Here is a 15,779-nt window from a genome sequence, read left to right as displayed (position 1 = left end):
TGAGACGAGACCTTCTTGTTCAGGGTCCGTTCGAACATCCGAATCTGGTTTCACTCCAGCTGACTGCGTGGAGATTGAACGCTTGATTTTATCGAAGCGAGGATTCTCAGATTCTGTGATCGATACTCTGGTTCAGGCCAGAAAGCCTGTGACTAGAAAGATTTACCACAAAATTTGGAAAAAATATATCTGTTGGTGTGAATCTAAAGGATTCCCTTGGGACAAGGTTAAGATTCCTAGGATTCTATCCTTCCTTCAAGAAGGATTGGAAAAAGGATTATCGGCAAGTTCCCTGAAGGGACAGATTTCTGCCTTGTCGGTATTACTTCACAAAAAGCTGGCAGCTGTGCCAGATGTTCAAGCCTTTGTTCAGGCTCTGGTTAGAATCAAGCCTGTTTACAAACCTTTGACTCCTCCTTGGAGTCTCAATTTAGTTCTTTCAGTTCTTCAGGGGGTTCCGTTTGAACCCTTACATTCCGTTGATATTAAGTTATTATCTTGGAAAGTTTTGTTTTTAGTTGCGATTTCTTCTGCTAGAAGAGTCTCAGAATTATCTGCTCTGCAGTGTTCTCCTCCTTATCTGGTGTTCCATGCAGATAAGGTGGTTTTACGTACTAAACCTGGTTTTCTTCCAAAAGTTGTTTCTAACAAAAACATTAACCAGGAGATTATCGTACCTTCTCTGTGTCCAAAACCAGTTTCAAAGAAGGAACGTTTGTTGCACAATTTGGATGTTGTTCGCGCTCTAAAATTCTATTTAGATGCTACAAAGGATTTTAGACAAACATCTTCCTTGTTTGTTGTTTATTCAGGTAAAAGGAGAGGTCAAAAAGCAACTTCTACCTCTCTCTCTTTTTGGATTAAAAGCATCATCAGATTGGCTTACGAGACTGCCGGACGGCAGCCTCCCGAAAGAATCACAGCTCATTCCACTAGGGCTGTGGCTTCCACATGGGCCTTCAAGAACGAGGCTTCTGTTGATCAGATATGTAGGGCAGCGACTTGGTCTTCACTGCACACTTTTACCAAATTTTACAAGTTTGATACTTTTGCTTCTTCTGAGGCTATTTTTGGGAGAAAGGTTTTGCAAGCCGTGGTGCCTTCCATTTAGGTGACCTGATTTGCTCCCTCCCTTCATCCGTGTCCTAAAGCTTTGGTATTGGTTCCCACATGTAAGGATGACGCCGTGGACCGGACACACCTATGTTGGAGAAAACAGAATTTATGTTTACCTGATAAATTTCTTTCTCCAACGGTGTGTCCGGTCCACGGCCCGCCCTGGTTTTTTTAATCAGGTCTGATATTTTATTTTCTTTAACTACAGTCACCACGGTACCATATGGTTTCTCCTATGCAAATATTCCTCCTTAACGTCGGTCGAATGACTGGGGTAGGCGGAGCCTAGGAGGGATCATGTGACCAGCTTTGCTGGGCTCTTTGCCATTTCCTGTTGGGGAAGAGAATATCCCACAAGTAAGGATGACGCCGTGGACCGGACACACCGTTGGAGAAAGAAATTTATCAGGTAAACATAAATTCTGTTTTCTTTATTTAGGACATCAAAATTACAGGGGGGGGGGGGGGTTTCTTGACCTGTAATTGCAGATCGTTCTGGGACAAGGGGAGAGAAAGTATTCAGCACAGGCAGATGTAGAAAGTAAGCAGTGTGCTGTACGATAGCACTTGCTTCCCCTGAAATCTGATTAACTGTTACACTTACCCTGTGCTGCCCCCTCACTGACTTCTCACCCCCTTTCTCCCGGCTGGGCGGGACAAATGCCTCTCTCCCCCTTAGCTCAATAGGAAGGGACTGAGTAGTGACAGATAAGCGAGAGAGGTAAACAATGTGAACTTAGTCACACAAGCCGTGGCAAACATGAGTGTAAGAGAGTGCTAAGCCTTGTGCTAGATGAATTAAATACATTTAATACTGTCATTTTCTGGTAATAGGCTGCCACTGTCTAACTCTTAGCTCAGTCTCACTCACGCTGTAACGGCTTCCTCACAGTGCACACATGACTCTTCTCACTCCGCTCTCTCTTCCCGCTCAGTGGCTCCTATATATGACAGAGTAGAGAGCGGGCTGCTGATTGGCTGAGGGCTCCTGAGTCTGCTTAGAGAGCAGCCTCGTTGGGAGCTGTATGGGCCACGAAGAGACTTAAGCGCCACTGGGTGGCATAGTCTCTAGCGACTCATGGGGAAAAAAAAAAATCACTAAAACTTCCATATTGCGAGAGGAGGGGAGCTGAACGGCTCACAGCCTTTCCTTCTTTGCGCAATATGGATGGATATGGGATGCAGCGCAGCCTTGGTTTTTTAGTATGGTGACAGAGTCGGCGGTTGGGGGCTAGGGAGGGGGTACTTCTTTGGGTACAATTTTTTTTTTTTTTTTTTTTAAATATTAACTTTAAACATTTTTTTTTAAAACCTAATAAAAAAAATGTAAATCATACATAAGACAGGTGAGGCGCAGCTTCCTATGACTACACGTCACTGGTCAGGAATCCCTGAATATTCCTTGACATGTGTATATTTTTTTTTTTTGTAGACAACCCAAAGTATTGATCTAGGCCTATTTTGGTATATTTCATGCAACCGTTTCACTGCTAAATGCGATCAAAAAAAAAAAAAAAAAAAGGTTAACTTTTTCACAAACTTTAGGTTTCTCACTGAAATTATTTACATACAGCTTGTGGAATTATGGCACAAATGGTTGTAAATACTTCTCTGGGATCCCCTTTGTTCAGAAATAGCAGACATTTATGGCTTTGGCGGTGCTTTCTGGTAATTAGAGGGCCTCTAAATGCTGCTGCGCACCACACTTGTATTATGCCCAGCAGTGAAGGGGTTAATTAGGAAACTTGTAGGGTTTCCCTCTCCCTCCTGCTTTTAAATCTGTGTAGCGCGCCACCTGTGTGCACGCTCCAGGGATGGGCCGCCCACCTGCCTCCCTCATCCCACCCACCAAAGATTGGCACCATTGCTGGCCAATGCAGAGAGGGCCCTGCTCTACATCATTTTGCTTAAAAATGATATTGCACGATGCTTTAATATTGAGGCATCGCTGCAATACCCTGGAAGCGATCAGGATCGCTTCCACTGCTTGAAACCCCAGAAGACGTGCCAGGCACATCCTTGGTCCTTAACGACCACTTTTTTTTTTCATAGGACGTGCCTGGCATATCCTCGGTGATTAAGGGGTTAATTTTAAAAAAAAAAAAAAAAAAAAAAAGTTTAAAAATTGCTGGCAAATATTTTAAAAGAATTTTCATAAGTAAAATTACTTGCATAGCCATGTTGGCTGATCAACCCTCACCCCCTTATGTTTATGTTCACAGCTCAGACTTGATTGTATAGTGTTGTATAGTAATCAATCACTGTGTGGTGCACAGCTCAGGGTGTCAGACTTATTGTATAGTGTTGTATAGTAATCACTGTGTGTATGTGCACAGCGCAGCGAATCAGACTTGTATTGTAATCAATCACTGTGTGTGTACACAGCTCAGCGTGTCACTTATTGTATAGTAATCACTGGGTGATGGGGAATCCTGTTACTCATAATTACTCTATTTAACACTTATGTTTGAATTAATCAGCAGCAAAGGAGTTAAAGGGACAGTATACACTCATTTTATATAACTGCATGTAATAGACACTACTATAAAGAATAAGATGCACAGATACTGATATAAAAATACAGTATAAAATGGTTTAAAAACGTACTTAGAAACTTTCAGTTTAGCTCTGTTGAAAAGGCAGTTGGAAAGCCCACTGCAAGTGGGAAATAAGACACTTCCCCTTCTTTTGCATATGAAAAGACCCTTTACACAAACAGGAGCAAGCTGGAGAAGGTAGCTGACGGTATTCAAATAAAACTTTGGGGCTTGGTTAGGAGTCTGAAAATTAGAGCAATGTTATTTAAAAATTAGCAAACTTATACATTTTTAAAAAAAAACTAACTTTATGGGCTTTATAAATAGATCTACAAAACATTTATGCAAAGAAAAAATGAGTGTATAATGGCCCTTTAACTCTCTGGCAAGCTAGGAGACACTCCTGTGCTGGGGATTAGAAAAGCTGAACTGCTAGGCAGGTTAACAGCTGAAATGCTGCTGTTTTCCTTTCTGTTGATTTATGAAAATATTTAGTATGTTGTTTGTATTGACTTAACTGACTGTATAAAAAGTGTGTAAACTGTGACCTAAGAGGGTAAGGTTGTATTATGTGTGTAGGTGTAAGAGGGTTAGGAAGATGCTCTGTGTTACGGAAAAGGAGAAAAACGTTGCACGAGGTAAGGTAAGCCTGAGAAAACTAAGGAATGTTGTACAAGGATAATCAAGAGGACAGAAGAGGCTGCGTGTGCCTTAGCTATTGGGGAACTAAAAGGTAAAGGATGAGAAAACTGATGTGTATAAGAGAAAGATAAGAGAGTAAGAAAGACAACATGATTAATAGAAAGGATGAGAAGGACTCTGTATTAGAAAAGGAAGGAGAGGGGTTAAAATAGACTAATGTGGGAAGGGGAAGGCCACAGATCACAGGTAAATATTAATGTAATTGAGTCATGAAGTTCTGGTGTGATGTAGACGTTGTCAATAGGACAACACACAACAAGGCTGTATGTGAGGGAAAGGAAATGAAGAGATTCTTGTGTGTACAGATGAGGATATGGGCTAGAGTGTGGAAAATAAGGTTAAAATGGCAGAAAGAACTTACTCACTGGGGTAATGTGCGAGCGGACATGATACAATGTAGCGTATTATGTCTGCTGCACATCGCTAAATGTCGTCAGCATACGCTGTCGGCATTTATCATTGCACCAGCAGTTCTTGTGAATTGCTGGCGCAATGCCACCCCCTGCAGATTCGCGGGCAATCGGTCGCTAGCAGGGGTGTCAATCAACCCAATCGTATTCAATCGGGTTAATTTCTGTCCGCCGCTTCAGAGCAGGCAGACAGGTTATGGAGCAGCAGTCTTTAGACCGCTGCTTCATAACATCTCTTTCTGTCGAGCCTTCAGAAAACACGGGGCGGAGCTTGATAAATTGACTCCTATGCATCAACTAAGAAATGTGGGCTAGTAACAGTTTCTTTGTGCTAGTGATATTTTTCCACGTATGTATGTATGTAAATATATATTGTACATACGTGCAAAAATAACACTATACTAGTTAGGTGTTAAAAGCTGTTACTACTACTAATAATAAAACTAGCCCTGTGGAACACCCGTTAAGATTTCTTCAGCAGTTTGTGCTCTTAATTTAGTGCTGTGCAACAAAACCCTTTTGTAATGTCAAAGTTATGAATATGACTTGTGAATAATATTTGCATATCCTCTAACAAGTTCAGAATGATGGCATTGAGGTTGATGACCATCCTTTTTTTTTTTCTACAAATTTTATGATTTGCTAATGAATAATTTACATTTTTTAGATAACGTTATTTTTTTTTTTAATCCATGGTTTTTTATTTTGTTTGTATGTCCTTCAAGATAAATTGATTTTTTTAAAGTGCCCTAACACCAAGTCAACTACTTTTAACTCGGCATAACAGTGATGATAACCTGCTAAATATGTTTTTTTATTTTTGTTCTTGTTCCTTTCAGGTATCACACAGGATCCCTTGCATTTGGATCACTTATTCTTGCCATTGTTCAACTCATTAGAATCATGTTGGAATATCTTGACCACAAATTGAAAGGTGAGTTCAGATGGGAAAAGATATGGGAAATTACAGTCACCCCTTTCTCCATGCATGTATTTCCTGACTTGGGGTGACAAACTCCATTTTTAAAATGGTGATGAAGAACAAAAATCTACACACCCTTGTGAAATTGCAAGTTTCTTTCCAAAGGCAGGGATAGTCCACAACTTCATTCCTTACGTTTGGGAAATAAAACACCTGGCCACCAGGAGGAGGCAAAGACACCCCAGCCAAAGGCTTAAAGGGACACTGAACCCAATTTTTTTCTTTCGTGATTCAGATAGAGCATAACATTTTAAGCAACTTTCTAATTTACTCCTATTATCAAATTTTCTTCATTCCCTTGGTATCTTTATTTGAAATGCAAGAATGTAAGTTTAGATGCTTGCCCATTTTTGGTGAATAACCTGGGTTATTCTTGCTGATTGGTGGATAAATTCATCCACCAATAAAAAAGTGCTGTCCAGAGTCTTAACCAAAAAAGAAGCTTAGATGCCTTCTTCTTCAAATAAAGATGGCAAGTGAACAAAGAAAAATTGATAATAGGAGTAAATTAGAAAGTTGCTTAAAATGGAATGCTCTATCTGAATCACGAAAAGAAAAAAATTTGGGTTCAGTGTCCCTTTAAATATCCTTACCACTCCTCCCCCCCCCCCCCCCCCCCGCCGCCCCCCCCCCGTCATTCTTTGCCTTTCGTCACTAGAGGAGGATGGCAGAGAAGTATCAGAAGATTCGGATAGTCCTTTAATAGGTATGTTCCCTTCAAGAGAGCACTGGAGTTTTAAGTAATCATATAAACCTCTTAGTGAGAGTATTGATGAACGATAGTCTGGAGATGCAGGGAAAGTTTTTCTGCGAATCGATACAGACTACCTATCTAACAGCGCCTGGGTAATCAATGTTAACGAGTTACACTGCTTGCCTTTTTACACTCAGGTCCCTGTCAGAACACCGCAGCGAGACTGTCTCACTTCAGAGGCTGTATCTGTTCCAAAGCATTGATTCTGGAGGGTAAGTCCACTTTATTTAAGATTTAGCAGGAGGTCCTATGGGTCACAGTGTGACACCTTATAGCCTCTATAGGATCCGGGATTAATATCTCATTAGTTTAAAAGATTATATTTGGACAGTTTATGGACTTTGCATACTGCTTTTTTTCCCTACAGGAACACTTGTGAAGGATTTGGGCTCAATTTAAACTGGGTACTTTGGCAATGGAACTTTTCTCAGACAGGTTCTACTTTTGTTTTTGAAATTGCGCAGCTCCTAATAGCTTTGCACGCTTTCCTCATAGCAGGGGAGGTCCTTACTTGTGCACCACGTGATCGGGTGCGTCTAGCTACTGTTCTTTTATGATCCTGCAGCAAGGAACTCTGTCAGTCCTACGGAGAGCGTTTTCACAGTTGGTCTGGGTCTAGGAGGTGGTAAGTGCCCCAGCCACTGGGGTTATAAAGGTGCCTCTTTATTTTAAAAAACATTTCTCCAACATAGGTGTGTCCGGTCCACGGCGTCATCCTTACTTGTGGGATATTCTCTTCCCCAACAGGAAATGGCAAAGAGCCCAGCAAAGCTGGTCACATGATCCCTCCTAGGCTCCGCCTACCCCAGTCATTCTCTTTGCCGTTGTACAGGCAACATCTCCACGGAGATGGCTTAGAGTTTTTTAGTGTTTAACTGTAGTTTTTATTATTCAATCAAGACAGACCAGAGTGGGTCATTGTCACGACCGACGCCAGTCTGATGGGCTGGGGCGCGGTCTGGGGATCCCTGAAAGCTCAGGGTCTTTGGTCTCGGGAAGAATCTCTTCTACCGATAAATATTCTGGAACTGAGAGCGATATTCAATGCTCTCAAGGCTTGGCCTCAGCTAGCGAGGACCAAGTTCATACGGTTTCAATCAGACAACATGACAACTGTTGCGTACATCAACCATCAGGGGGGAACAAGGAGTTCCCTAGCGATGGAAGAAGTGACCAAAATCATTCTATGGGCGGAGTCTCACTCCTGCCACCTGTCTGCTATCCACATCCCAGGAGTGGAAAATTGGGAAGCGGATTTTCTGAGTCGTCAGACATTGCATCCGGGGGAGTGGGAACTCCATCCGGAAATCTTTGCCCAAGTCACTCACCTGTGGGGCATTCCAGACATGGATCTGATGGCCTCTCGTCAGAACTTCAAAGTTCCTTGCTACGGGGCCAGATCCAGGGATCCCAAGGCGGCTCTAGTGGATGCACTAGTAGCACCTTGGACCTTCAAACTAGCTTATGTGTTCCCGCCATTTCCTCTCATCCCCAGGCTGGTAGCCAGGATCAATCAGGAGAGGGCGTCGGTGATCTTGATAGCTCCTGCGTGGCCACGCAGGACTTGGTATGCAGATCTGGTGAATATGTCATCGGCTCCACCTTGGAAGCTACCTTTGAGACGAGACCTTCTTGTTCAGGGTCCGTTCGAACATCCGAATCTGGTTTCACTCCAGCTGACTGCTTGGAGATTGAACGCTTGATTTTATCGAAGCGAGGATTCTCAGATTCTGTTATCGATACTCTTGTTCAGGCCAGAAAGCCTGTAACTAGAAAGATTTACCACAAAATTTGGAAAAAATATATCTGTTGGTGTGAATCTAAAGGATTCCCTTGGGACAAGGTTAAGATTCCTAGGATTCTATCCTTCCTTCAAGAAGGATTGGAAAAAGGATTATCTGCAAGTTCCCTGAAGGGACAGATTTCTGCCTTGTCGGTGTTACTTCACAAAAAGCTGGCAGCTGTGCCAGATGTTCAAGCCTTTGTTCAGGCTCTGGTTAGAATCAAGCCTGTTTACAAACCTTTGACTCCTCCTTGGAGTCTCAATTTAGTTCTTTCAGTTCTTCAGGGGGTTCCGTTTGAACCCTTACATTCCGTTGATATTAAGTTATTATCTTGGAAAGTTTTGTTTTTAGTTGCAATTTCTTCTGCTAGAAGAGTTTCAGAATTATCTGCTCTGCAGTGTTCTCCTCCTTATCTGGTGTTCCATGCAGATAAGGTGGTTTTACGTACTAAACCTGGTTTTCTTCCAAAAGTTGTCTCTAACAAAAACATTAACCAGGAGATTATCGTACCTTCTCTGTGTCCGAAACCAGTTTCAAAGAAGGAACGTTTGTTGCACAATTTGGATGTTGTTCGCGCTCTAAAATTCTATTTAGATGCTACAAAGGATTTTAGACAAACATCTTCCTTGTTTGTTGTTTATTCAGGTAAAAGGAGAGGTCAAAAAGCAACTTCTACCTCTCTCTCTTTTTGGATTAAAAGCATCATCAGATTGGCTTACGAGACTGCCGGACGGCAGCCTCCCGAAAGAATCACAGCTCATTCCACTAGGGCTGTGGCTTCCACATGGGCCTTCAAGAACGAGGCTTCTGTTGATCAGATATGTAGGGCAGCGACTTGGTCTTCACTGCACACTTTTACCAAATTTTACAAGTTTGATACTTTTGCTTCTTCTGAGGCTATTTTTGGGAGAAAGGTTTTGCAAGCCGTGGTGCCTTCCATTTAGGTGACCTGATTTGCTCCCTCCCTTCATCCGTGTCCTAAAGCTTTGGTATTGGTTCCCACAAGTAAGGATGACGCCGTGGACCGGACACACCTATGTTGGAGAAAACAGAATTTATGTTTACCTGATAAATTTCTTTCTCCAACGGTGTGTCTGGTCCACGGCCCGCCCTGGTTTTTTAATCAGGTCTGATAATTTATTTTCTTTAACTACAGTCACCACGGTACCATATGGTTTCTCCTATGCAAATATTCCTCCTTAACGTCGGTCGAATGACTGGGGTAGGCGGAGCCTAGGAGGGATCATGTGACCAGCTTTGCTGGGCTCTTTGCCATTTCCTGTTGGGGAAGAGAATATCCCACAAGTAAGGATGACGCCGTGGACCGGACACACCGTTGGAGAAAGAAATTTATCAGGTAAACATAAATTCTGTTTTTGTGTTTTATTACTGTGGGATTACATCCCCAGCAATGGAGGACTCTGAAATTAACACTTTAGAGGGTTCTGTACCTTCTATATTAATTAATAATACCTGTCTATATTGTGAGGAAGCCTTTGTTTGTCCACCTACTCAATTTTGTTCCAATTGCCTGGGTATCGTTCTAAAATCTAAGAAGGGAGCTAAATCTGTTAAACCCTCTAGCAAAATTAGCCAAGCTGAGCCGTCCACCTCTCAGGACCCTGTGGTCTGGGAGATGCCTACCCTATCCCCTCAAACCGTTTCACATGCATTTCCCAGCAGAACGCCTTTTACTCCGACTGGAGGGGGCTTTTTTCCAGCGGACATTACCACGCAATTACAATCTGCTGTGTCCGCGGCCCTGAGAACCTTACCTATCTCTGGGAAATGCAAGAGAAAGGTTAAACATAAGGTTCTACTGAGCTGGATATATCTAATTTCCAATCAGATTTAGCCAGTATGTCTCAACTGTCTGAGGACGAGTTAACCTCTGTAGCATCAGAGGGTGAACTTTCGGAGTCGGAGACATAAACCGTTAAACCGCCTCCATCTGAGGAGCCCTCCTTCAGATTTAAGATTGGACATCTGTGTTTTCTGCTTAAGGAAGTTTTATCTACACTAGAGGTTCCTGAAGCGAAACTCCCTGAGGAACCTAAGATTCCTAAATTAGAGTCTATGAAGACAAGAAGGCCCCTCGGACTTACCCTGTTCCAGTTCGCATGGCAAACATTATCAGTAGCGAATAGGAAAGGATTGGAACTCCCTCTTCCCCTTGTTCAACTTTAAAGAAGTTATTCCCGGTTCCTGACTCTCAGCTGTAACTGTGGAGTTGCATCCCTAAGGTGGATGGAGCCATTTCGACGCTAGCTAAGCGTACTATTTATACCACTTAAGATAGCTCTTCCTTTAGGGAACCTGTGGACAAAAAAGGTTATCTGAGAAGAATGTTCCAACACATGTGACTGGCAGAACTTATCGAGGTGGAATCTCCCCTCGAGGATATTCAGGAGAGGTTCAAGGTTTTGAGGATAGCAAACCTTTATCTGTGATGCAAATATGCAGATTGTCCGCCTGAATGCAAAGGCTTCAGGTTTTGCGGTCCTAGCTTGCTGGGCTGTCTGGTTGAAATATTGGTCTGCAGATATGGTTTCTAAATCCAGACTCCTTTCCTTACCATTCAAGGGGAAGGTTTTATTTAGTCCAGGTCAGGACTCCATCATTTCTACTGTTACCAGGGGGACAGGTGCTTTCCTACCGCAGGATAAGAACAGACCTAAGGGACGGCAGTCCTCTTATTTTCGTTCCTTTCGTTCGCACAAGTCCACGAGAACTCAATCATCCACCAAGCCCGAGCAGCCCAAGAGTACCTGGAAGCCTGCTCAGTCCTGGAACAAGTCCAAACAGACTAAGAAACCCGCAGATAACAAATCTGTATTAAGGGGTGGCCCCCGATCTGAGATTGGCTCAATTAGGGGGCAGTCAGTTTTTTTTTTCTGACTCCTGGTTTCAGTACATTCAGGATCCTTGGGTATTAGAAGTTGTATGTCCAGGATACAGGATAGGATTAAAATCTCATCCACCCAGGGACAGGTTACTCCTCTCCAGACGGTCTTCAAGACCGGAGAAGAGGACAGCCTTTTTAGATTGCGTACGGACCTATCCTTCTTAGGAGTAATCATCCTGTTGGCTGCATCAGAAAGAGGTCTAGGGTTCTATTCAAATATTTGTGGTTCCCAAAAAGGAGGGAACTTTTTTTCCAATTCTGGACTTGAAGTACCTAAACCAGTTTGTGTCCCTTCATTCAAAATGGAGACGATCAGATCGATCCTCCATCTGTTTCAGGAAGGACAATTCATGACTTCTAGCTATCTGAAGGATGCATACCTTCATGTTCTGATCCACAAGGATCATTTTAAGTTCCTGAGATTTGCTTTTTTAGTTCAGCACTTCCAGTTCATAGCACTTCAGTTTGGCTTAGCTACTGCTCCCAGAATATTTTTCAAAGGTTCTGGGTGCTGTTCTAGCTGTTCAATCAAAAGTTTGTTATTTTTAAATGGTACCGGAGTGTACTGTTTATCTCAGGCAGTATTTAGAAGAAGAATCTGCCTGCGTTTTCTATGATCTTAGCAGAAGTAACTAAGATCCTTTGCTGTTCTCACATATTCTGAGGAGTGAGGTAACTTCAGAGGGGGAATAGCATGCAGGTTTTCCTGTAATAAGGTATGTGCAGTTAAAATATTTTTCATGGGATGGAATTTGCTAGAAAATGCTGCTGATACCGAAGTAATGTAAGTAAAGCCTTAAATGCAGTGATAGCGACTGGTATCAGGCTTATTAATAGAGATACATACTCTTTTATAAAAGTGTATTTTAAAACGTTTGCTGGCATGTTTAATCGTTTTTTACATATGTTTGGTGATAAAACTTATTGGGGCCTAGTTTTTTCCACATGGCTGGCTTGAATTTTGCCTAGAAACAGTTCCCTGAGGCTTCCCACTGTTGTAATATGAGTGGGAGGGGCCTATTTTGGCGTTTTTTTCCACAGCAAAAATTACAGACACAGACATCCAGCTTCTTCCTGCATGATCCAGGACTTCTCTGAAGGGCTCAAAAGGCTTCAAAAGTCATATTGAGGGAGGTAAAAAGTCACAGTAGAGCTGTGGCAGTTGTTGTGACTGTTTACAAAACGTTTTTGTCATTTGTTATTCTGTTTTTGGTATTAAGGGGTTAATCATCCATTTGCAAGTGGGTGCAATGCTCTGCTAACTTATTACATACACTGTAAAAATTTCGTTAGTGTAACTGCATTTTTTCACTGTTATTTCAAAATTTGGGAAAATTTGTGTTTCTTAAAGGCGCCGTAACGTTTTTTTATATTGCTTGTAAACTTGTTTTAAAGTGTTTTCCAAGCTTGCTAGTCTCATTGCTAGTCTGTTTAAACATGTCTGACACAGAGGAACCTACTTGTTCATTATGTTTGAAAGCCATGGTGGAGCCCCATAGGAGAATGTGTACTAAATGTATTGATTTCACCTTAAACAGTAAAGATCAGTCTTTATCTATAAAAGAATTATCACCAGAGGGTTCTGTCGAGGGGGAAGTTATGCCGACTAACTCTCCCCACGTGTCAGACCCTTCGCCTCCCGCTCAGGGGACGCACGCTAATATGGCGCCAATTACATCAGGGACGCCCATAGCGATTACCTTGCAGGACATGGCTGCAATCATGAATAATACCCTGTCAGAGGTATTATCTATATTGCCTGAATTAAGAGGCAAGCGCGATAGCTCTGGGGTTAGGAGAGATACAGAGCGCGCAAATGCTGTTAGAGCCATGTCTGATACTGCGTCACAGTATGCAGAACATGAGGACGGAGAGCTTAAGTCTGTGGGTGACATCTCTGACTCGGGGAAACCTGGTTCAGAGATTTCTAATTTTAAATTTAAGCTTGAGAACCTCCGTGTATTGCTTGGGGAGGTATTAGCTGCTCTGAATGACTGTAACACAGTTGCAATTCCAGAGAAATTGTGTAGGCTGGATAGATACTATGCGGTGCCGGTGTGTACTGACGTTTTTCCTATACCTAAAAGGCTTACAGAAATTATTAGCAAGGAGTGGGATAGACCCGGTGTGCCCTTTTCCCCACCTCCTATATTTAGAAAAATGTTTCCAATAGACGCCACTACACGGGACTTATGGCAGACGGTCCCTAAGGTGGAGGGAGCAGTTTCTACTTTAGCAAAGCGTACCACTATCCCGGTTGAGGACAGTTGTGCTTTTTCAGATCCAATGGATAAAAAATTGGAGGGTTACCTTAAGAAAATGTTTATTCAACAAGGTTTTATTTTACAGCCCCTTGCATGCATTGCGCCTGTCACTGCTGCGGCGGCATTCTGGTTTGAGGCCCTGGAAGAGGCCATCCAGACAGCTCCATTGAATGAAATTATTGACAAGCTTAGAACGCTTAAGCTAGCTAACTCATTTGTTTCTGATGCCATTGTTCATTTGACTAAACTAATGGCTAAGAATTCCGGATTCGCCATCCATTCGCGTAGGGCGCTATGGCTTAAATCCTGGTCAGCTGACGTGACTTCAAAGTCTAAATTACTCAACATTCCTTTCAAGGGGCAGACCTTATTCGGGCCTGGCTTGAAGGAAATTATTGCTGACATTACTGGAGGCAAGGGTCATACCCTTCCTCAGGACAGGGCCCAATTAAAGGCCAAACAGTCTAATTTTCGTGCCTTTCGTAACTTCAAGGCAGGAGCAGCATCAACTTCCTCCGCTTCAAAACAAGAGGGAACTGTTGCTTATTCCAGACAGGCCTGGAAACCTAACCAGTCCTGGAACAAGGGCAAGCAGGCCAGAAAGCCTGCTGCTGCCCCCAAGACAGCATGAAGGAACAGCCCCCTATCCAGAAACTGATCTAGTGGGGGGCAGACTTTCTCTCTTCGCCCAGGCGTGGGCAAGAGATGTTCAGGATCCCTGGGCGTTGGAGATCATATCTCAGGGATATCTTCTGGACTTCAAAGCTTCTCCTCCACAAGGGAGATTTCATCTTTCAAGGTTATCAGCAAACCAGATAAAGAAAGAGGCATTCCTAAGCTGTGTGCAAGACCTCCTAGTAATGGGAGTGATCCATCCAGTTCCGCGGACGGAACAAGGACAGGGATTTTATTCAAATCTGTTTGTGGTTCCCAAGAAAGAGGGAACCTTCAGACCAATCTTGGATCTAAAGATCTTAAACAAATTCCTCAGAGTTCCATTATTCAAAATGGAAACTATTCGGACCATCCTACCCATGATCCAAGAGGGTCAGTACATGACCACAGTGGACTTAAAGGATGCCTACCTTCACATACTGATTCACAAAGATCATCATCGGTTCCTAAGGTTTGCCTTTCTAGACAGGCATTACCAATTTGTAGCTCTTCCCTTCGGGTTGGCCACTGCCCCGAGAATTTTTACAAAGGTTCTGGGCTCACTTCTGGCGGTTCTAAGACCACGAGGCATAGCAGTGGCTCCGTATCTAGACGACATCCTGATACAGGCGTCAAGCTTTCAAATTGCCAAGTCTCATACAGAGATAGTTCTGGCATTTCTGAGGTCGCATGGGTGGAAAGTGAACGTGGAAAAGAGTTCTCTATCCCCACTCACAAGAGTCTCCTTCCTAGGGACTCTTATAGATTCTGTAGAGATGAAAATTTACCTGACTGAGTCCAGGTTATCAAAACTTCTAAATGCTTGCCGTGTCCTTCATTCCTATCCACGCCCGTCAGTGGCTCAGTGCATGGAAGTAATCGGCTTAATGGTAGCGGCAATGGACATATTGCCATTTGCGCGCCTGCATCTCAGACCGCTGCAATTATGCATGCTAAGTCAGTGGAATGGGGATTACTCAGATTTGTCCCCTCTACTAAATATGGATCAAGAGACCAGATATTCTCTTCTCTGGTGGCTTTCTCGGGTCCATCTGTCCAAGGGTATGACCTTTCGCAGGCCAGATTGGACGATTGTAACAACAGATGCCAGCCTTTTAGGTTGGGGCGCAGTCTGGAACTCCCTGAAGGCTCAGGGATCGTGGACTCAGGAGGAGAAACTCCTCCCAATAAATATTCTGGAGTTAAGAGCAATATTCAATGCTCTTCTAGCTTGGCCTCAGTTAGCAACACTGAGGTTCATCAGATTTCAGTCGGACAACATCACGACTGTGGCTTACATTAACCATCAAGGGGGAACCAGGAGTTCCCTAGCGATGTTAGAAGTCTCAAAGATAATTCACTGGGCAGAGTCTCACTCTTGCCACCTGTCAGCGATCCATATCCCAGGCGTAGAGAACTGGGAGGCGGATTTTCTAAGTCGTCAGACTTTTCATCCGGGGGAGTGGGAACTCCATCCGGAGGTGTTTGCTCAACTGGTCCATCGTTGGGGCAAACCAGAACTGGATCTCATGGCGTCTCGCCAGAAGGCCAAGATTCCTTGTTACGGATCCAGGTCCAGGGACCCGGGAGCAACGCTGATAGATGCTCTAGCAGTTCCTTGGTTCTTCAACCTGGCCTATGTGTTTCCACCGTTTCCTCTGCTCCCTCGAC

At 43.3% G+C, this 15,779-nt stretch overlaps 1 protein-coding gene across 1 annotated transcript in view; it reads left to right on the top strand.

Moving 5' to 3' along the window:
• Positions 1–15,779, top strand: part of SLC44A2 (solute carrier family 44 member 2) — a gene marked incomplete in the record, with an annotated part of 587,432 nt that overhangs the window by 474,588 nt on the left and 97,065 nt on the right. The window contains 1 exon segment of the mRNA XM_053717929.1: positions 5,605–5,699. Coding sequence (XP_053573904.1) covers positions 5,605–5,699 — 95 coding nt within the window.

This window comes from Bombina bombina, chromosome 6 (assembly GCF_027579735.1).
Source record: "Bombina bombina isolate aBomBom1 chromosome 6, aBomBom1.pri, whole genome shotgun sequence".
Lineage (NCBI taxonomy): Eukaryota > Metazoa > Chordata > Amphibia > Anura > Bombinatoridae > Bombina > Bombina bombina.
Note: the sequence above shows the minus strand (reverse complement) of the source record. Positions and strands in the feature narration are given on the sequence as shown.